The sequence below is a fragment of the Pseudophryne corroboree genome, chromosome 4 (assembly GCF_028390025.1).
Source record: "Pseudophryne corroboree isolate aPseCor3 chromosome 4, aPseCor3.hap2, whole genome shotgun sequence".
NCBI lineage: Eukaryota > Metazoa > Chordata > Amphibia > Anura > Myobatrachidae > Pseudophryne > Pseudophryne corroboree.
In genome coordinates, this window is record NC_086447.1 from 211,014,091 (window position 1) to 211,036,818 (window position 22,728).

A 22,728-nucleotide genomic window follows, 5' to 3' on the forward strand; every position below is an offset into this window, starting at 1 on the left:
CAGTATAATTAATATTATATAGGAGGAGTACAGTGCAGAGTGCACTGCTGTACCTACCTCTGTGTCGTCATCCATTAAGTATACTATCCATCTACATACTATACCTGTGGTGCATTTTAGTTTTGCAGTTTGCTGACACAGTGACCACCAGTATACTATATATAGCAGTACGGTAGGCCACTGCTGTACCTACCTCTGTGTCGTCATCCATTAAGTATACTATCCATCTACATTCTATACCTGTGGTGCATTTTAGTTTTGCAGTTTGCTGACACAGTGACCACCAGTATACTATATATAGCAGTACGGTAGGCCACTGCTGTACCTACCTCTGTGTCGTCATCCATTAAGTATACTATCCATCTACATTCTATACCTGTGGTGCATTTTAGTTTTGCAGTTTGCTGACACAGTGACCACCAGTATACTATATACAGCAGTACGGTAGGCCACTGCTGTACCTACCTCTGTGTCGTCATCCATTAAGTATACTATCCATCTACATTCTATACCTGTGGTGCATTTTAGTTTTGCAGTTTGCTGACACAGTGACCACCAGTATACTATATATAGCAGTACGGTAGGCCACTGCTGTACCTACCTCTGTGTCATCATCCATTAAGTATACTATCCATCTACATTCTATACCTGTGGTGCATTTTAGTTTTGCAGTTTGCTGACACAGTGACCACCAGTATACTATATATAGCAGTACGGTAGGCCACTGCTGTACCTACCTCTGTGTCGTCATCCATTAAGTATACTATCCATCTACATTCTATACCTTTGGTGCATTTTAGTTTTGCAGTTTGCTGACACAGTGACCACCAGTATACTATATATAGCAGTACGGTAGGCCACTGCTGTACCTACCTCTGTGTTGTCAAGTATACTGTCCATCCATACCTGTGGTGCATTTCAGTTGTGCGCAGTAAATATAGTAGTAGGCCATTGCTATTGATACTGGCATATAATTCCACATATTAAAAAATGGAGAACAAAAATGTGGAGGTTAAAAATAAAATAGGGAAAGATCAAGATCCACTTCCACCTCGTGCTGAAGCTGCTGCCACTAGTCATGGCCGAGACGATGAAATGCCATCAACGTCGTCTGCCAAGGCCGATGCCCAATGTCATAGTAGAGAGCATGTAAAATCCAAAAAACAAAAGTTCAGTAAAATGACCCAAAAATCAAAATTAAAAGCGTCTGAGGAGAAGCGTAAACTTGCCAATATGCCATTTACGACACGGAGTGGCAAGGAACGGCTGAGGCCCTGGCCTATGTTCATGGCTAGTGGTTCAGATTCACATGAGGATGGAAGCACTCATCCTCTCGCTAGAAAAATGAAAAGACTTAAGCTGGCAAAAGCACAGCAAAGAACTGTGCGTTCTTCTAAATCACAAATCCCCAAGGAGAGTCCAATTGTGTCGGTTGCGATGCCTGACCTTCCCAACACTGGACGGGAAGAGCTTGCGCCTTCCACCATTTGCACGCCCCCTGCAAGTGCTGGAAGGAGCACCCGCAGTCCAGTTCCTGATAGTCAAATTGAAGATGTCACTGTTGAAGTACACCAGGATGAGGATATGGGTGTTGCTATCGCTGGGGAGGAAATTGACAAGGAGGATTCTGATGGTGAGGTGGTTTGTTTAAGTCAGGCACCCGGGGAGACACCTGTTGTCCGTGGGACGAATATGGCCATTGACATGCCTGGTCAAAATACAAAAAAAATCAGCTCTTCGGTGTGGAATTATTTCAACACAAATGCGGACAACAGGTGTCAAGCCGTGTGTTGCCTTTGTCAAGCTGTAATAAGTAGGGGTAAGGACGTTAACCACCTCGGAACATCCTCCCTTATATGTCACCTGCAGCGCATTCATCATAAGTCAGTGACAAGTTCAAAAACTTTGGGTGACAGCGGAAGCAGTCCACTGACCACTAAATCCCTTCCTCTTGTAACCAAGCTCCTGCAAACCACACCACCAACTCCCTCAGTGTCAATTTCCTCCTTACCCAGGAAAGCCAATAGTCCTGCAGGCCATGTCAATGTCAAGTCTGACGAGTCCTCTCCTGCCTGGGATTCCTCCGATGCATCCTTGAGTGTAACGCCTACTGCTGCTGGCGCTGCTGTTGTTGCTGCTGGGAGTCGATCGTCATCCCAGAGGGGAAGTCGGAAGACCACTTGTACTACTTCCAGTAAGCAATTGACTGTCCAACAGTTCTTTGCGAGGAAGATGAAATATCACAGCAGTCATCCTGCTGCAAAGCAGATAACTCAGGCCTTGGCAGCCTGGGCGGTGAGAAACGTGGTTCCGGTATCCATCGTTAATTCAGAGGCAACTATAGACTTGATTGAGGTACTGTGTCCCCGGTACCAAATACCATCTAGGTTCCATTTCTCTAGGCAGGCGATACCGAAAATGTACACAGACCTCAGAAAAAGACTCACCAGTGTCCTAAAAAATGCAGTTGTACCCAATGTCCACTTAACCACGGACATGTGGACAAGTGGAGCAGGGCAGACTCAGGACTATATGACTGTGACAGCCCACTGGGTAGATGTATTGCCTCCTGCAGCAAGAACAGCAGCGGCGGCACCAGTAGCAGCATCTCACAAACGCCAACTCGTTCCTAGGCAGGCTACGCTTTGTATCACCGCTTTCCAGAATAGGCACACAGCTGACAACCTCTTACGGCAACTGAGGAAGATCATCGCAGAATGACTTACCCCAATTGGACTCTCCTGGGGATTTGTGACATCGGACAACGCCAGCAATATTGTGCATGCATTACATCTGGGCAAATTCCTGCACGTCCCATGTTTTGCACATACATTGAATTTGGTGGTGCAGAATTATTTAAAAAATGACAGGGGCGTGCAAGAGATGCTGTCGGTGGCCCGAAGAATTGCGGGCTACTTTTGGCATTCAGGCACCGTGTACAGAAGACTGGAGCACCACCAAACATTCCTGAACCTGCCCTGCCATCATCTGAAGCAAGAGGTGGTAACGAGGTGGAATTCAACCCTCTATATGCTTCAGAGGATGGAGGAGCAGCAAAAGGCCATTCAAGCCTATACATCTGCCCACGATATAGGCAAAGGAGGGGGAATGCACCTGACTCAAGCGCAGTGGAGAATGATTTCAACGTTGTGCAAGGTTCTGCAACCCTTTGAACTTGCCACACGTGAAGTCAGTTCAGACACTGCCAGCCTGAGTCAGGTCATTCCCCTCATCAGGCTTTTGCAGAAGAAGCTGGAGACATTGAAGGAGGAGCTAAAACAGAGCGATTCCGCTAGGCATGTGGGACTTGTGGATGGAGCCCTTAATTCGCTTAACAAGGATTCACAGGTGGTCAATCTGTTGAAATCAGAGCACTACATTTTGGCCACCGTGCTCGATCCTAGATTTAAAACCTACGTTGTATCTCTTTTTCCGGCAGACACAAGTCTGCAGAGGTTCAAAGACCTGCTGGTGAGAAAATTGTCAAGTCAAGCGGAACGTGACACGTCAACATCTCCTCCTTCACATTCTCCCGCAACTGGGGGTGCGAGGAAAAGGCTAAGAATTCCGAGCCCACCCGCTGGCGGTGATGCAGGGCAGTCTGGAGCGAGTGCTGACATCTGGTCCGGACTGAAGGACCTGCCAATGATTACTGACATGTCGTCTACTGTCACTGCATATGATTCTCTCACCATGGAAAGAATGGTGGAGGATTATATGAGTGACCGCATCCAAGTAGGCACGTCAGACAGTCCGTACGTATACTGGCAGGAAAAAGAGGCAATTTGGAGGCCCTTGCACAAACTGGCTTTATTCTACCTAAGTTGCCCTCCCTCCAGTGTGTACTCCGAAAGAGTGTTTAGTGCAGCCGCTCACCTTGTCAGCAATCGGTGTACGAGGTTACTTCCAGAAAATGTGGAGAAGATGATGTTCATCAAAATGAATTATAATCAATTCCTCCGTGGAGACATTCACCAGCAGCAATTGCCTCCAGAAAGTACACGGGGACCTGAGATGGTGGATTCCAGTGGGGACGAATTAATAATCTGTGAGGAGGGGGATGTACACAGTGAAAGGGGTGAGGAATCGGAGGGTGATGATGAGGTGGACATCTTGCCTCTGTAGAGCCAGTTTGTGCAAGGAGAGATCGATTGCTTCTTTTTTGGTGGGGGCCCAAACCAACCAGTCATTTCAGTCACAGTCGTGTGGCAGACCCTGTCGCTGAAATGATGGGTTCGTTAAAGTGTGCATGTCCTGTTTATACAACATAAGGGTGGGTGGGAGGGCCCAAGGACAATTCCATCTTGCACCTCTTTTTTCTTTCATTTTTCTTTGCATCATGTGCTGTTTGGGGACAATTTTTTTGAAGTGCCATCCTGCCTGACACTGCAGTGCCACTCCTAGATGGGCCAGGTGTTTGTGTCGGCCACTTGTGTCGCTTAGCTTAGCCATCCAGCGACCTTGGTGCGCCTCTTTTTTTCTTTGCATCATGTGCTGTTTGGGGACAATTTTTTTGAAGTGCCATCCTGCCTGACACTGCAGTGCCACTCCTAGATGGGCCAGGTGTTTGTGTCGGCCACTTGTGTCGCTTAGCTTAGCCATCCAGCGACCTTGGTGTGCCTCTTTTTTTTCTTTGCATCATGTGCTGTTTGGGGACAATTTTTTTGAAGTGCCATCCTGCCTGACACTGCAGTGCCACTCCTAGATGGGCCAGGTGTTTGTGTCGGCCACTTGTGTCGCTTAGCTTAGTCACACAGCGACCTTGGTGCGCCTCTTTTTTTCTTTGCATCATGTGCTGTTTGGGGACAATTTTTTTGAAGTGCCATCCTGCCTGACACTGCAGTGCCACTCCTAGATGGGCCAGGTGTTTGTGTCGGCCACTTGTGTCGCTTAGCTTAGTCACACAGCGACCTTGGTGCACCTCTTTTTTTTCTTTGCATCATGTGCTGTTTGGGGACAATTTTTTTGAAGTGCCATCCTGCCTGACACTGCAGTGCCACTCCTAGATGGGCCAGGTGTTTGTGTCGGCCACTTGTGTCGCTTAGCTTAGCCATCCAGCGACCTCGGTGCAAATTGTAGGACTAAAAATAATATTGTGAGGTGTGAGGTGTTCAGAATAGACTGGAAATGAGTGGAAATTATGGTAATTTAGGTTAATAATACTATGGGATCAAAATGACCCCCAAATTCTATGATTTAAGCTGTTTTTTAGGTTTTTTTGAAAAAAACACCCGAATCCAAAACACACCCGAATCCGACAAAAAATTTTCGGTGAGGTTTTGCCAAAACGCGTCCGAATCCAAAACACGGCCGCGGAACAGAATCCAAAACCAAAACACAAAACCCGAAAAATGTCCGGTGCACATCACTAGTTCCTATACACATGTACGTGTGTGTGTGTGTGTGTGTGTGTGTGTGTGTGTGTGTGTGTGTGTGTGTGTGTGTGTATTAATACCATCAGAAACGCATCATAATAATACTATAAAACACAATAATAATGTGGTCACACTAATATATATTAAAAGCCACCTACCCACACACTTGTGTATTAATACCATAACACACATATTAACACCGTCAAGCATATAATAGTTTTACACACACTACACTGATGCCATGCCACAGACTCATATTATATTAATATCATCAAACACACACTATTAAATACCATCTCACATACCCTCCAACATTTTACACATAAAATAATCGGTACAAATTTGAAAAGGGGGCGTGGACATGGGTTAAAAAGGGGCGTGGTCATGTCCCTTTTCCTATACTTTCAGTGGAAGTTTGGAGAGCCAAAAATCAGTACAGACAATTAAAAAAAAAAAAAGGTACTGTACCTGCCAAAAAGGTACAGTTGGAGGGTATGATCTCATACATACGGACAGACTGAGGGATCAGGTGTGTTGGGCTGTAGTGAACACTCACCTCATCTGTCACCAGTTACTGGAGAGTGTCAGCTCCCCACACCCTGAGTAACCCATCACTACACAGCCAGCTGTGGGACCCAGTGTGCCCACTGCACTTACTGCAGAGAGTGTCCACCGTACTGAACCCTTCCTTCACCATGCAGATAGTGCCCCATACATCCTGACCTGCAGGAGGCATATACCCACACTACATACCCCTATCACAGCGAGTCTCTCCAGTGCACAGTGCTGCTCCTAGCCAGTGACACCTCCCTGACCTGTCCCCCAAGTAGCATCCAAGCAGCATTCTTTATCTGCCTCCCAAGAAGCTCGGGTAGCACCGGCCCGTCCCTACTAGGGGGCCCTAAGAATCTTGGGGCCCCGGGCAGCTGTCCAGTGGGTCCATATGTTAAGATGACACTGATTGTTGCCTGTCTTTCCATAGTATATTCAATTTATTTAAAAACAACATATATAGAAAGATAATATTTTAATAATATTTTAAGTCATATGTATGTGAAGACCTAGGAGTAAAATTTACTAAAGCTTCTTAAACAGAATTGGTGATGTTGCCCATAGCAACCAATGAGAAGCTGTCTATCGTTTCTCTATTGCCTTTAAGAAGTTGATTGGCAGCATTGGATTGGTTGCTATGGGCAACATCACAAATTCTGTTTTAGTGCAGCACTAACGATCTAGGGGAGTCAATCAGACCCTTACGGGAACGTGCATCGGATCTGAAACGCCTCCAAAATGCCCGATTTCACCCGATATATCAGCCCGAATTTGGATGAAATCCGGCATTATCGTTCTAGTGTATGGGGCCCTTTACCTATATTAGGTAAGATATGTCAGCTCTTGATTTTGTTTATACATTCAATATCTTCCCTGTAACGTAACAATTTTTATTAAAGCAAACTACATTTCAAGATGGCGTATTCAGACAAACAATGGCGATACTCACACACCAGACATAAATCATCCGCCTTGCAATAAAAGAGTCGATGTTCCAAAGAATGAAAGGCATGAATGTGATATAAAATATTTCTTGTCCCAGTGCAGCCGCGAACCTGAATAGGTAATACAGCACGTAATTGTGCACCACGTACTTTCTGGCCGGCATCTGCAAGTAAGAAAGAAAAAGGTGCAATTACAATTATTTACTGTATATAGTACTAGTGATGAGCGGATTCGGTTTTACTCGGTTTTACCGAATCCGCTCATCACTATATAGTACACACATATTCCAAAGCGCTTTACAGAGAATATTTGACCATTCACATCAGTGCTTGCCCCAGTGGAGCTTACAATATAAGTTTCCTACCATATATACATTATACACATTCACGTTAGGGTTCATTTTGTTTGGAGTCAATTAACCTACCAGTATAATTTTGGTGTGTTGGAGGAAACCAGATCACGCAGAGGAAACCCACGCAAGCACGATATTATACAAACTGCAGACAGTTTGGGCCATATTAGGAATTGAACCCATGAACTTCGTGTTGTGAGGCAGTAATGCTAACCATTACACCATCCGTGCTGCCACAATAAAGTAATATCAATTAAAAAGGATGTTCACATATTCCTGAATGTTATGTTACCTGCTGGGCTGAACAGTGGATTTGGTTTGTGATCTGACCAGTCTTGAAGAGATTTGGTTTAAGATATCCAACAATGGACCAAATATGAATTCAAAAGATCTGTGCACTGGCCACACTGTACGGACATCTGACTTTCACTCAACCCTGCTGTGACTGAATGACATCCCAGTGAGTGGGAACTATTAGCGCTAAGACCCGAACAGTAGCACTTCCTCCAGGTATCTTTGCGTTGCTTCCAACATCATTAAGGACATATGAGCACTCACTCATTTCATAATGACCTCTTACCCTTAATAGTGTAATATGGAGGCCCAGGAGAGTCGCTTTGGTTTGTGCAAAAGGTGGCTGGTAGTTGCGGAGTATTAATCTGGGCAACAGATGGCTGGTAATTGTGGAGGTTAAAAACCTGGTTTGTAATGCATTATTTGGCTGGTGATCATGAATGATTACTGTTAGGGCATGATATGATATATTATGTTGCTCTATACAGTGCATCTATGCATCCTTTGAAAAAAAAACAAACATATCTAATTTATAAAAATGAAAATTTGTCCTTATATACAAATCCACAAATTACAAGCGAAGATCGTGAAATTTTACACATAAGCGTATGAAAACATGGTGGAGGCAACTAAAACAATTTGAAATCCCTAGCACCCCTAGGGGGGCAGACAGCAGCACAGAGTATATCAGGAGACAGCATAACTCCGGAATTGCTGGAGCAATGTACTCAAAAATTGGTACACATGAGCCTTACAATCTGGCAACAAACACTGTGGGAGGAAGACACCCCTAGCACCCCTAGGGGTGAGGCAGCAGCACTGAGTAATTCAGCAGACAGCATAACTCTGGAGGAATGCCTGCAGCAGTTTACAACAAACTTGATACGAATATGACTTACACTCTGGAAACAAACACTGTGGGGGTCAGACACCCCTAGCACCCCTAGGGGTGGGACAGCAGCACAGAGTATTTCAGGAGATGGCAAAACTGTGGAAGGCCTGGAGCAATTTACACCAAACTTAGTACACATATGTCTTACACTTGGGAAACACACACTGTGGGGTGAGACACCCCTAGCACCCCTAGAGGTGGGACGGCAGCACAGAGTATTTCAGGAGACTGCAAAACTGTGGCAGGCCTGGAGCAATTTACACCAAACTTGGTACACTTACAAGCTGGAAACAAACACTGTGGGGGTAAGACACCCCTAGCACTCCTAGGGTTGAGTCAGCAGCACAGAGTTTTTCAGCAGACAGCATAATTCTGGAATGCCTGGAGCAATTTACACCAAACTTGCTACACATATTACTTATACTCTGGGAACAAACACTGTGGGGGTAACACACCACTAGCACCCCTAGGGAGGGTGGGCCAGCAGCACACACTATATCAGGACATGCATGATAGGTCAGTGATGACAGGGCTGCATGTGACAGGGGCAGTGACATAATGTGAGGAGGGGAATGGAGGCAGCACGAACCCACACACAGAGTTATATAGTGGAAGCAGCACGGTCCCCCAGCAGTACAGAGTATATCAGGAGATACATAATGTGCTGCGCTATATAAGAAACTGTGGAGTGTTTGGAGGAGGATCTATCTAGGTCAGTGGATTCCAAACTTTTTTGAATCACGGTGCCCTAGAATATTAGAATTTTTTTCACGGCACCCCTAGGCCAAAAATTTCTTATTGAGAAATTTAGAAAGAAATATTACATTAAGCAGATAGCGTTTATATGTCATCCTTAGGGTCAGTTGTGTGGTGAGGGACAAGATTTGCTTCTGTTTGACCACATATTTTATGACTGGCAGCCACCAGCTGGTTTTGCCTATTATATTGACCATGAATAATTTGAATTGGTCCTGGACCACCAACCCAGGGCACCCCTGCAAGTGTCCCGAGGCACCCCAGGGAGCCACGGCACACAGTTTGGGAACCTCTGATCTAGGTACTTATCTAATATATAACAGCGAAAATTTGTACTTCTGTCCTTCTGTCTTTCAATACAAATCCACAGTTTACAAGCGAAGATCGTAAAATTTTACATACGAGCGTATTAAAACACGGCCGAGGCAACTAAAAAAATTTGAAATGTATAGTGGGAAGAGCAGGGTCCCTTGGGGGACCAAAAAGGGGTCCTCCCACTACACAAAGTGCGTCAGGGAAGCAACATATGCCTATATACTGGATTTCCAACCAACGTAAATTAACGAACTATCATTCTAATTTACCATCCCCATCCCCTAGCGAAGCACGGGTATTCAGTTATCTACGATGTTATTTATACTGTGTGTTTAATATTTACATTTATTTTGGTAAACAGACATTCTTAAAATCCCGGGCAACGTCGGGTACTCCAGCTAGTGTATGTGTGTTTTTTTATATATATATATATATATATATATATATATATATATATATATATATATATATATATATATATATACACATACACATACACATACATACATACACACACACACACACACACGCACATGTATAAAATAAAATAAAAGAACACAGACACGAGGGGGGCGTGGCTTGGCAGCGGACCCAAGCAGCTGTGCTGAGCTAGAAATCCTGCATAATATTTCATTATTTACCTTCCAGCCCAACTTATTTATTAAACAAAGACCCCTCCGAGCCTGCTGGGGCTTCACTGTACCGGGTGGACTGGTCCGCGGAGCCGGCAGGTGCCTCCTGCACCTGTGCGGGTTGCGGCCCATCTGCCTGGGAGACGCCGGGGACTCGCTTACACCGCTGACCCGACCCGGAAGTGGAGTGTCCCTGCAGCGGTGGGCTGAAGTGACTCCCGCTCCTCCCTGCTCCCGTTCCTGCGTCTGCCGCCTGCCTCACAGCACCGAGCGGCAGGGCACCCTTTCAGCAGCAGCATCCAGAGGGAGCTCCGTGTGCAGCGCGGACTCTGTAGCAACGTGCCTGGGAACGGAAGCTCGGCACCCGCTCTGTGCCTGACGGAGGGAATCCTGCAGCCGCTGGGATGCACGCTGCTCACCACTACAGCCGCCAACGTCCCTGATCTCGCCTGCTGGGGCCCCAGGTAATAGCGCAGCTGAAGTCCCGTGCTGGGGGCTGACAGCGCCTATCTGTACTGAAAAGGCGCATATATCAGGAGTATTCACACTGAATGGTGCTGCCCTACCCCCACTTTTGCCTTGGGCTGCTGTGATTGTGGGGAGCCATCTCCCCCCACCCCTCACTGTTTCTGGAATTAAACCCAGGTTTGCACTAGTGATTGGTGGAGGCTACACATTTGCTGGAGAGGGCTGTAGACCCCTTAACTTTTGTCACCTTGCCAGCCGGTGGTCAGGAGATTCTGAGGCTATTTACCATACATGCTACAGCTTTGTTTATTGAACGAGACCTGCTCCCCACTGTTGCCTGTTTCCTGGGGCCTCTCACCCATGATGAGGATGCTCCCATTCAATGGGTCCTCTCACCTGAGTGAATGAAGCAATTCCGACCCCTTGTCGCCCTTTTATTCTGTATAAGGTCATAGCAAGTATCCCTATAGTGGAGCTGTCCTTTCGTTTATATCCACACTACCTGAGACGCTTATCGCACCTCACTTACCTTTTGTATTATGCCTTCTAAAAAAGTGAAAGTCGCTAAATCCGCTTCTGAGGTTGCATTCTTCAAACAGTCACCTAAACCCTATAAAACCGCAGGAGGCAAATGCTCCCTCCTCCAGGGGTCCGTCTCCTGCGTCAGCTTCTGGGGGTGGTCCCTCCTCCCCGGGCCAGGCCCCTCTCAAGCCCAGTGAGTTGGATGACAATGATGCACTCACAGTAGGATCTATGAAGGCTCTGCTGGCGTCCTTTAAATATGAAGTAGCTGCGGAATTTAGAGCCTCCCTTTATTCGTGTCAGAAGTCCATAGACGACTTGGGGGGTCGGACCGACCACCTTGAGACGAAGATGGAGGAAGTGGTTGGATCCCATAATGCTCTTATTACCTCTCACGACCAACTGGAAATGGAGGTCTCTCTTCTGCGGGATAAGGTGACGGAAATGGAGGATAGATCCAGAAGGAATACCTTGAAATTGAGAGGTGTCCCGGAGACTGTATCAAATAGTTCTCTACATGATTACACTACTGCATTGTTCCGGAAAATAGCCCCGTCACTTACTTCAAGTGATCTTTTGATCGATCGTATACACCGCCTCCCCAAGGCTAGGAATGCACCAGCGGATGTCCCCCGGGATGTTCTGATGCGGATTAATTTCTTTCATGTGAAGGAGGAGTTATTGAAGGCAGCTCGGCCGTCTTCGGATACAGCAGAGATGTTGGGTTCCCTTCAACTGTTTGGCGACTTTTCCAGGGATACGTTACTGAAGCGACGTTCTTTTCAGCCTATCACTAACGTTCTCAGGAGAGCCAACATCTTCTACCGGTGTGGATTCCCCACTAAACTGCTAATATCAAAGGACAGCTCCACGATCGTTCTCACTAATGTGCCGGATGGCATAAAAATGTTGGAGAGATGGAACTTAGTCAGCCCTCCAGACCGTGACTCTTCAGCTCGCGGTCTCCAACACAACTGGTCCAAGGCAGGATCGGGCTGAATACTGCACTACGGTTTCTCTTAGTCTCTCTTAGTTCCTCTGCTGCAGTTCTTCATTTAATGTTTCTTTGGCTCATTTTAATGGGAGTGGCAATGGAGATTTTCTTTTTGAGTGATGTTCCTTCTCCTGTTAGGACTCTATATATTGTTAAAACAGTTACTTGCTATGTTTGGGTGTTCTGACTTGGTGACCTTCCGTGCTTTCGTATGATGCCTATTGGCTTATAGTTGCCTTTCCAATGTGGTTGACGTTTTTTTTGTCTCTGCTTCGGACAGCACGGAGGGACACCAATGGATACCTTCAGTTCTCTATTTCAGGGCAACGGGGTTTTTGCCACTAACCCCCATGTTTATTCTCCAGGCGGCCATGGTATGGTGCCTGTCTTGGCCCCTGGTGGGGTCAGTTCAGTTGTATTTTCTTTCCTTATATGTTTGTCTGTATTTTACCTTTTTTGTTCATTTGTCCTATTGCCAGCCGTTGTCTTCATTCACATTGCTTAGTATGTTGGTCATGTATCGCAACCCCACTCCTCCTTACAATGTTGAATGTAGTTTCCCTTAACGTTAAGGGCTTGAACTCGCCTCAGAAGAGGAAGCTTGCCCTGACCTACTTCCACAGAATTAAAGCACATGTAGTCGCGGTCCAGTAGACCCACTTCAAGGGGGCGGCACCTCCTCTGTTTCGGAACTCTAAATTCCCTCATTGTTATACGGCTAATGGCCCGGAAAAGAAAGCGGGAGTCGCTATCTTGATTTCCCAGCATTGTTGGTTTAGTGTTTCAGCCCAATACTCTGATCCTGAGGGGAGATACCTGATTTTGGTAGGGAAGTTGGATAATGTAGATGTCACCTTGGTGTCCTGCTATGCTCCTAATACTAGACAAATATCCTTTTGTAAAAGGTTTTTTTCAGTATTACAGGCTCATGTTACTGGTGCACTCTTGGTCCTGGGAGACTTTAATATGGTTCTTGATCCGATTATGGACAGGTCCAGGACGACCGTGTTACGCAGTCCCAAACCCCAGGATTTTAATAAAGGATTCAGTAGACTGATTGCGGAATATGACCTTTATGACATCTGGAGATCTCAACACCCTACGGTGAGAGATTATTCGTTCTACTCCCATGTCCATCGATCATATTCTCGGATAGATCTGGCCTTTTCCGACAGATGGACGCTTCCCTCGATCAGCAAAAGTGACATCTTTCCCATGACATGGTCAGACCACTCCCCTTTGTTATTAGTGTGGGATATTGGTGGCAGGAGGGTCACCCCTGGACCGTGGAGATTAGGATTTGGTGCCCTCTCCCATCCGGAGGCACAGCAGGCTATTCAGCAGTCCGTGTCCAACTATCTTAGTGATGACGACCCCAACGACATCACGATATTTAATCATTGGTGTTCTCTTAAAGCAGTCGTTAGAGGGTCGGCTATCCAAATTGCTGCCAAACTGAAAAGGGACAATAAACGGACTAATGAACAAGCTGAGCTGGAGGCTTTGAATCTGGAGAGGGCTCACAAAGCGAATCCGACTGACAAAACTCTTTATAGACGACTCCTCTTAGCTCGTGAATTACACTGTAACATAGCACGACTTAACCAGAAGTTCTATGTCTTTGGGAATAAGGCCGTTCGTTTATTAGCAAGTAAATTGAGGGGACAGAAAGTGAGGGTTCGTGTGCACCATGTTAATTCTCAAGGTGCTAAGTTATCTGACCTGTATCAAATTGCTAACGCGTTTGCGGAATATTATTCCAACCTCTATAACCTTCGGGACGATCTGGCCACCCCACAACCTTCTCAAGCGGATATTGATGCTTTCTTGCAATCCTTGTCCCTTCCTTCTTTGGACCCTGCACCCTGCCTGTCCCTGAGCTCCCCCTGGACTATAGATGAAATAGTGGCGACCATTGACTCGCTTCCATCTGATAAAGCCCCTGGCCCGGATGGATTTCCTGCTAACTTTTACAAATCTTTTAAAGTTGATCTGGCCCCAGTCCTTATGTCAGTGTCTGGCGAAGCCACGTCGGTAGGGCGTTTTCCGAAGGAAATGCTCGATGCACGAATCGTGACCATCACCAAACCAGGGAAGTCCCCTTCTTCGTTGCAAACCTACAGGCCTATAGAATTGTTAAACACGGATGTCAAGATTTATGCGAAAATGATCGCTAATCGTGTTTGCCCCTTCTTGTTCGGTTGGATCAGGTAGGGTTCAGGTGGGCTTTAAGCATAATCTGTGCACAGAAGTGTAAAAACAAGCCCTATAGCTATATGACTTAATTGATGAAAACAAAAAATTGAATCAAGTGTAGCTGCTGGTAAGACCCATATATTAATTGTTTCTTTGAGGAAGCCCCTGTGGGAGGAGCGAAACGCGTCAGAAACTGATTTTGTTGGACCCCAGCTGGAGTTAGACCCGCATCACGTACCGGCTGTAACATTCTTCTGCCTGGTCATTTGATTTTGAGTGGAGAGGAGCCGCTTACCGGTGCCCGCAAACGGCACGTAGAGGTGGATACCCGTGGAGCATCGTGACGGAGCAGGTTTAGTCACAGCGGGCGCCATTGCAGGTGCCGTTTTTCCCCGCAGCTACAAGCCACTGTGGTGGTCGTCGGGATGCATTTCTGCTGATACCACTTGCTCTCACCTCACGTAAGATTCCGGTTACAAAAGGCTCTTATTCATTTCATCGTTATATGTTGGATTTTTATATCCTAAAGAACTTTGATACAAAGTGACTATCTATTGGAAACAATTAATATATGGGTCTTACCAGCAGCTACACTTGATTCAATTTTTTGTTTTCATCAATTAAGTCATATAGCTATAGGGCTTGTTTTTACACTTCTGTGCACAGATTATGCTTAAAGTCCACCTCCATTTATTAGAAAGTATATATACACCTGTCATTTTTTGATGTTTAAACTTTTAAGACCGGTCTTGTTTTATGATATATGACAATTCATACAATATTAAATATATTTTTAATTTTATAGGAGTCTGTTATTCTTGTCAGTCATATCTTGTATTTATATAATTATAGCGCAAGAGGTATTATAAATTGGAGTTCTGTGTTTAATTGCACTTGGGTGGTCCAGTGTAATTCATTTGACCTGTTAACCCCAGGTCATTAACTTTTTGCAGCTGAGTATCATTATATCCAAAAGGGCTTTTTTATAACATCTAATATTAGCGCCTGATATAAAGAGGTTTTTTTGAGGGTTCAGGTGGGGTTCATTCCGGGAAGGCAGGCTCCAGACAATACTCGTCGGGTTCTAGACGTAATGGATTACTGTGATTCCCTCGGGATCCCTCTCCTAATTCTTTCTTTTGATGCCGAAAAAGCATTTGACAGACTTCATTGGGGTTTTGTGCAGACTGTGTTGCGTCGCTTTGGATTTGGGGGTGGTATATTGGACTCTATTCTCTCCTTGTACTCCTCTCCTTCGGCTACGGTTTTTGTTAATGGCTGCCTTTCTACTAGCTTCAATATTGCCAATGGTACAAGACAGGGATATCCGTTGTCTCCTCTTATATTTGCTTTAGCAATTGAGCCCTTAGCAGAAAAAAATCAGGTTGGCAGCGGGCATTCATGGTCCCATCATTGGTGATGTCTCACATAAAATAAATCTCTTTGCAGATGACATTCACTTATGTTTGACGAGACCCGAGATCTCTCTTCCCACACTGCACCAAGTTTTGGGGCAGTTCTCCGAGGTTTCATACTATAAATTGAATACCTCTAAAACGGAGGCCCTTCCTCTCCATATTTCCGCGGACTTATTACAGGAATTGCAAGGTCATTTTAAATATGCTTGGCAGTCTACATCTCTCAAATATTTAGGAATTAATCTGGCCAGAGAACGTGATTTGATAGACTGCAACTATAAGCCGTTATTGCAGGCCCTCGAGTCCCTGACCCAAGATTGGATGCTACACGAAGTATCCTGGTTGGGCCGTATCGCAGCCGCTAAAATGGTGTTACTGCCAAAGTTAATGTATCTTTATAGAGCTATCCCGAGACTTCTCCCAAGGCCATTACTACACAAGTTTAATCAACTTCTAATTAATTATATTTGGAAGGGCTCTAAGCTTAAATTGCTAGACATACCCTTTCCCTTCCGAAACTTAGGGCAGGTGCCGAATTCCCGGATCTTGAGGCTTATCAATCGGCCTGTATACTGAGTCAAGTTAAAGACTGGTTCCTCTCCGGATCCCCTAAACAGTGAGCTGTTATTGAGAGCTCCATGGTGTCTCCTTTTAGCCTCCCCGATCTCCTGTGGTTACCTGCTACGGTGACTCCTCGCCAGACCCACACCTGTAAAAGCGATTGCCACAACTCTTCAGCTTTGGCGTAAATTTGTATCCTCTCAAGCAGAGATTACCCTACCTTCCTTAGAATTATCCCTGTCCGCCATAGCTGCCTTGATTCCTTCCCTAAACCTAGACACGTGGGTTGAACTGGGGGTGTCCTCACTGAATGATGTACTCCGATTAGAGGGTCTGGTCCCTTTTTCTCACCTCCAGAACACGGCCAATATTTCAACTAGGGATTTTTATAAGTACCTCCAGCTACGACATTGGATTCAGAGTTATATTTTATTTCCTCTAGCCAATTTAGCCTTCCCTTCCCTATTACTATCTAAATTGAAATCATCAGCTCAGAGAGGCAATATCCCCAGGTGGTATCAGTTTCTATTGTCGGGACGGGCCTCTGGGAAGCTGTCCTCTTTGGTTAAATGGGAGAGGGATCTCCCTCAAGCTTTGACCGCTGAAGATTGGGATTCTGTTTTTCGTACTTGCTTTAAAGGTTTCCAAATGTGTTCACCACTCGGAGATGTTTTTTAAACTACTCCATAGGGCCTATTTCACCCCGGAGCGGCTGCATAAAATCTGGCCTTCCGTTTCCCAGTTTTGTTGGAGGAACTGCGCCTCGATTGGAGATATCTATCATATTTTTTGGGCTTGCCCTGTTGTACAGCCGCTCTGGAAGGAAATATTTTGTATGATCAGTGAGGTATTGAGATCCGATATACCTGCAGACCCTTTTACAGTTTTGTTCCACTTTTATCCGGGCCCACTTTCCCAGGGGGATAGATACCTTATGGGACATATTTAAATTGCCACCAAGGCCTCCATAGCCCAACTGTGGAAATCCCCTTTACTTCCTACATCTAATACTATTTTAGAAAAAGTCCACAGGCACTATTTATTTAAAACAGCGGAAACGGCATATTCCTCAACTTCCTCTTCTAGTCACATGAAGTGGTTTAAGTGGGGCAAGTTCCGTGAGCGTATGGGTCATCCCATTATTTACAGTGCCCCCTTGGACTTTACTGTTCTGGATTCTCCAGCAGGAAGCCCCTGCGGTAATGTTAATGTTACTACTTAGGTTTATATGTCAATTTATTTCTGTATTTTCTGACTCCGTGACTGTGAGGAGACTTTACCAGTCTTTTTTTTTTTTTATGTTACTGTCCAAGTCTGGCAATATCCCCCCCCCCCCTTTTTTTGTTTTTATGTCTCCCCCCTCCCCTCCTTTTTTTTTGTTTTTCTTTGTTTCTCTAAACCTCCTTAAATTCATGTTTGACTGTATTCTGTTTGCTGTATACTACCAAGGCAATAATGAGAAAATGAAATAAAAACTATTATAAAAAACAAAAACAAAAAAGAACACACTTGCATTTTGTACCCCTTTTGGGGCACTCAACTTCATGTTATCATCTCACTTTTTGTGTTATGTTCTATACAGGTTAGTTTCCCATATCCAAATATTCCGAAATATGGAATTTCTGGAGTGAGAGTGAAATAGTGAAATCTTTGTTTTCTGATGGCTCTATGTACACAAACTTTAATTCACAGTTATTAAAAATATTGTATTAAATGACTTTCAGGCTGTGTGTATAAAGTGTATATGTAACAAGAGTGCTGGCTTGTTTTGCTTTTTCCAATGAGCTGGAAAAGCAAGTGCCTTTATGTTATTTTACTGCCTTGCACCATCTATTCATTCTGTACTATGGTTTTGAGTGCTGTCATTTTTGCTCTTGTGTATATGTAACATAAATGTATTCTGTGCTTAGACTTTGGTCCCATCCCCATGATATCTCATTACGGTATGCAATTACCGTATATACTCGAGTATAAGTCGACCCGAATATAAGCCGAGGCACCTAATTCTACCACAAAAACCTGGGAAAACTTATTGACTCGAGTATAAGCCTAGGGTGGGAAATGCAGCTCTAGCCGTACACAGCCCTCAGTGCCAGATATGCCCTCATAGTGCCAGATATGCCCCCACAGTGCTGCCAGATATGCCCCCACAGTGCTGCCAGATATGCCCCCACAGTGCTGCCAGATATGCCCCCACAGTGCTGCCAGATATGCCCCCACAGTGCTGCCAGTTATGCCCCCACAGTGCTGCCAGTTATGCCCCCACAGTGCTGCCAGATATGCCCCCACAGTGCTGCCAGATATGCCCCCACAGTGCTGCCAGTTATGCCCCCACAGTGCTGCCAGTTATGCCCCCACAGTGCTGCCAGATATGCCCCCACAGTGCTGCCAGATATGCCCCCACAGTGCTGCCAGATATGCCCCCACAGTGCTGCCAGATATGCCCCCACAGTGCTGCCAGATATGCCCCCACAGTGCTGCCAGATATGCCCCCACAGTGCTGCCAGATATGCCCCCACAGTGCTGCCAGATATGCCCCCACAGTGCTGCCAGTTATGCCCCCACAGTGCTGCCAGATATGCCCCCACAGTGCTGCCAGATATGCCCCCACAGTGCTGCCAGATACGTTCCCTCCCCAAGTGCCAGGTATGCCCCACAGTGCTGTTACTTACCCCTCCGTCGATCCCGCGCTGTCTTCTGGAGGGACACGAAGCACACAGCGTGCGCGGCTCTCCTGTGTCCCTCCTGCATCTTCGGCGGCCGCGGCGGGTCTATTATAGGAAGTGCCGGTTCGTGATCAGAGGTCACGAACGGGTATTTCCTGTAATAGAACCGCCGCTGCTGCCGCCGGAGATGCAGGAGGGACACAGGAGCGCCGCGCGCTGTGCGCTCCATGTCCCTCCTTCACACTGCTCTGCCTCTGCCTGCACTGACTCGAGTATAAGCCGAGGTGGCTTTTTCAGCACAAAAAAAAGTGCTGAAAAAGTCGGCTTATACTCGAGTATATACGGTATTCCAAAATACGGAAAAATCCGATATCCAAAATATTTCTGGTCCCAAGCATTTTAGATAAGGGATACTCAACCTGTACTTAGATTCCTATTCACATGTAACCTAGATTAGTACCTCATTGGGACAATCATTCTGTGTTTTCTATGTTCCTTGGAGGCCAGCGAAAACCTCCACATTGTTTTATTGGCAGCCAGTGTGACAAGTTTGAATTGTGTTCTGAAGTGTAAGGGAAGCCAGTGTAGTGCTTGTAGGAGAAGGTAGGCAGATGTAGTAAATTTGGAGAGGAAAATGAGCCAGGCAACAGCATGGGAGACAGATTGGAGTGAAAAAAGGTGGGCCACATATGAGGAATTTACAGTAGTCACATCTAGAGATGACCAGTGAATGGATTAGGATCTTAGTTGCCTCCACGATGAGAAAGGGTCTGATCCTTCAGATATTTCTGAGTTGAAGACACATATGGGAGGGTGCAGAGGTCCATTGAGAGAGACCAACTGATGATGTGACGGCCAGGAGTTTAGAGGCAGTGGGGACATCAATAGTGAAGTAATAGGCGTGAGGGACAGTCTGAAGTGAGAGTGTCAGGAAGCAAAGTTTCAATGATTTTGGAAATAGGGCCAAGTAATAGATAATAGCTTTTTCAAAGTGAATGGGTTGGAAAAAGTGAATAGCAATGAACCTCAAAAGGAAGGGAATGAATGGGATGGTTCTATGGGTACGAGTTGGAAGGAGCAGCAGGGGTATAGAAGGACCCCTACATTACCACTGTGACAACCCCCATTGTATGAGAGAATGCGAGTCCACCAGAGGAGAGTGCAGTGGGAGAAGTGGTGACTGAAGGGGAAATCTAGGATTCGGTGATGGCTAGGAAATTCAGGGAGTTGGGGATAAAAAGGTCATGGGTGGGAACCAGTTTGTTACAGACAGATCTAGCACAGGAGAGAGGGACAGAGTTAAGGGGAGACATGAATGCAATGATCGAGGTTGCTATATTGTGGAGGCGAGATTGATTTGGAGCAGGGAGCTGAAGAGAGTGTTGGGATGGTGCAGGTTCCTGATCGAGGATTTTTATTAAAATATAAAAATGTTAGGCATACCAGACAATATTAGACCTTTACTTGGAAAAACACAATTGCTTTGCATAAACCATAAAGGCCTCAACCCAACTGATATGGGCAATCTATTTTTGGGGGGGGGGGGGGGGGGGGGGGAGGGGGGGGGGTATTGACCCACAAGCTAAGCAACCCTAACCTTATTTTGATGGGCTTGCTTTTATGAAGAAGCCCCAAAATGACATAATATTTAGACAACATATTGCTACAATAAGTAGCCAATAATTATCAATGCCAAAGCTTTGTCAGTATATTTCATCATATAGGAAACTATGTTAAAGACAGGCATTAAAGACAGGCTAGACTGAAAAAGAGCAAAAACTGTACTAGTAAATATTGATTCAATAATGACAGCGTGTGTTGTGGTAATTATATGAATCTCTCACATTGTCATTGATGTCTGCGGCCCTTATGCCCTATCTAAGTTGCTAGTGACATGTGATGCTATGGGATTAATAGGCATCATTAATGCTTTAGAAAAGTCAATGTTAACCCAGGAAACACAATGTCAGCTGCTGGCACATTAAATCCTTCCCTTCCTACAGTGATATATATTGGACAGGAAGTCTCGGTTTCAGCTTCAGAAATTAGAGATAGAAAGGAAATTTGTGGAAAGGATGAGGGATAGTCAATGTTAGCATGACTGGTGCAAGAGACTTTCTGACAAATACAGCTAGTCATTGTCAGAGCAAAACAAATTATATTTAACACTATGGTTGTTGTTAATATTATGTAATATTATTATTATACTGTAGCTCAAAAGTAAATGTTGCACAGCCACTTAGGGACGCAAATTATAGTTTATGCCCCTAGTGGCTGTATATGGTAATGAACGAACAAATTGTATTCATCAACAACTAAATTGACAAATGAACATCAACCTACACAGAACCCTGCAATTTTTGGATAATATGATATGACTGAAATTGAACATGTTAACGTAATCATTAAAGACATACATATTCTCGGGATCAGTATGAATTACAGACAGCGGCATCCTGGGCACCAGTATGCCGGCAGCGGGGCAAGCGCAAAGAATCCCCTTGCGGGCTTGCTGCGCTCGCCACAGGTTCTGTTCCCACTCTATGGGTGGGAATAGCCCCTGTGGGCCGGGATTTCGTCTGTCGGCATTGTTGGTTGTCGGGATTCCGGCGTCAGTATCCTGACCACCCGGATTCCGACAGCCAGCAATTTAACTGCATACCATATCCCCAAGTATTATTGGACAAATAAGTCTTTAATTAATGTTTGATTGGGGTTTCAATTGAAAACCCACTTTAGCAATCATTTTGACGGTGGGCAATAAGGTAATAAATTGGACATGGACCGCTGCCCCGTATATAAAGAAAAATTAATTATGCCATACAATAGGTCAGGTCTTCCACTGCGAGATTACAGTATTCCCCCTTCTAGTACAGCATCATTCAGCTAGATTTTATTCTTTGCTAATATTCTAATAATACTTTTGAACCTGCTGCACTGTGGGCCTGATTTAGACCTCATCGCAGCAGTAAATTTGTTAACTAATGGGCAAAACCATGTACACTGCAGGGCGGGGGGGGGGGGGGGGGGCAGGTATAACATGTGCAGAGAGTTAGATTTGGGTGGATTATTTATTACAGTTTGAACACACCCCACCTAAATCTAACTCTCTCTGCACGTTACATCTGCCCCCCCCCCCCCCCCCCCGCAGTGCACATGGTTTTGCCCATTAGCTAACGAATTTGCTGCTGTGATCAGATCTGAATTAGGCCCTATGAGCGTCAATTGCTATACTGACCCCTAAGCTGCTTATAGCGAAGTGCTCAACATTTTGTTGTTGGAGTGTATAGTTTTACCAGTTCTTGAATAAAACAGATCTGAAAAAGAACAATTACTTTTTGTAGGATCAGTGATTCTCAGTAAATAACCTTTAGATTTCAGATTACAGAAAAGCATTATGTATGAATGTAGAGAGGACAACAGAAATTGTTTGATATAAGGTTTGCTAAATACAAGCTCTGAATGGGCCTATAAATAAATACATACATGTGGGTGGAACGGTTAACAGTTCATTTCAGTTACTATTAGAGATGAGCGGGTTCGGTTTCTCTGAATCCGAACCCGCCAGAACTTCATGTTTTTTTTCACGGGTCCGAGCGACTCGGATCTTCCCGCCTTGCTCGGTTAACCCGAGCGCGCCCGAACGTCATCATGACGCTGTCGGATTCTCGCGAGGCTCGGATTCTATATAAGGAGCCGCGCGTCGCCGCCATTTTCACACGTGCATTGAGATTGATAGGGAGAGGACGTGGCTGGCGTCCTCTCCGTTTAGACACTTGATTTACTAATT

General features: G+C 45.3%; 1 protein-coding gene across 1 annotated transcript in view; it reads right to left on the minus strand.

The window, feature by feature from the left end:
• The window catches only part of SGPP2 (sphingosine-1-phosphate phosphatase 2), a 98,970-nt gene that overhangs the window by 22,438 nt on the left and 53,804 nt on the right, over positions 1 to 22,728 (minus strand). Inside the window, exon 2 of the mRNA XM_063915909.1 lies at positions 6,877 to 7,035. Coding sequence (XP_063771979.1) covers positions 6,877 to 7,035 — 159 coding nt within the window. The remainder of the gene's footprint in view (positions 1 to 6,876; positions 7,036 to 22,728) is intronic.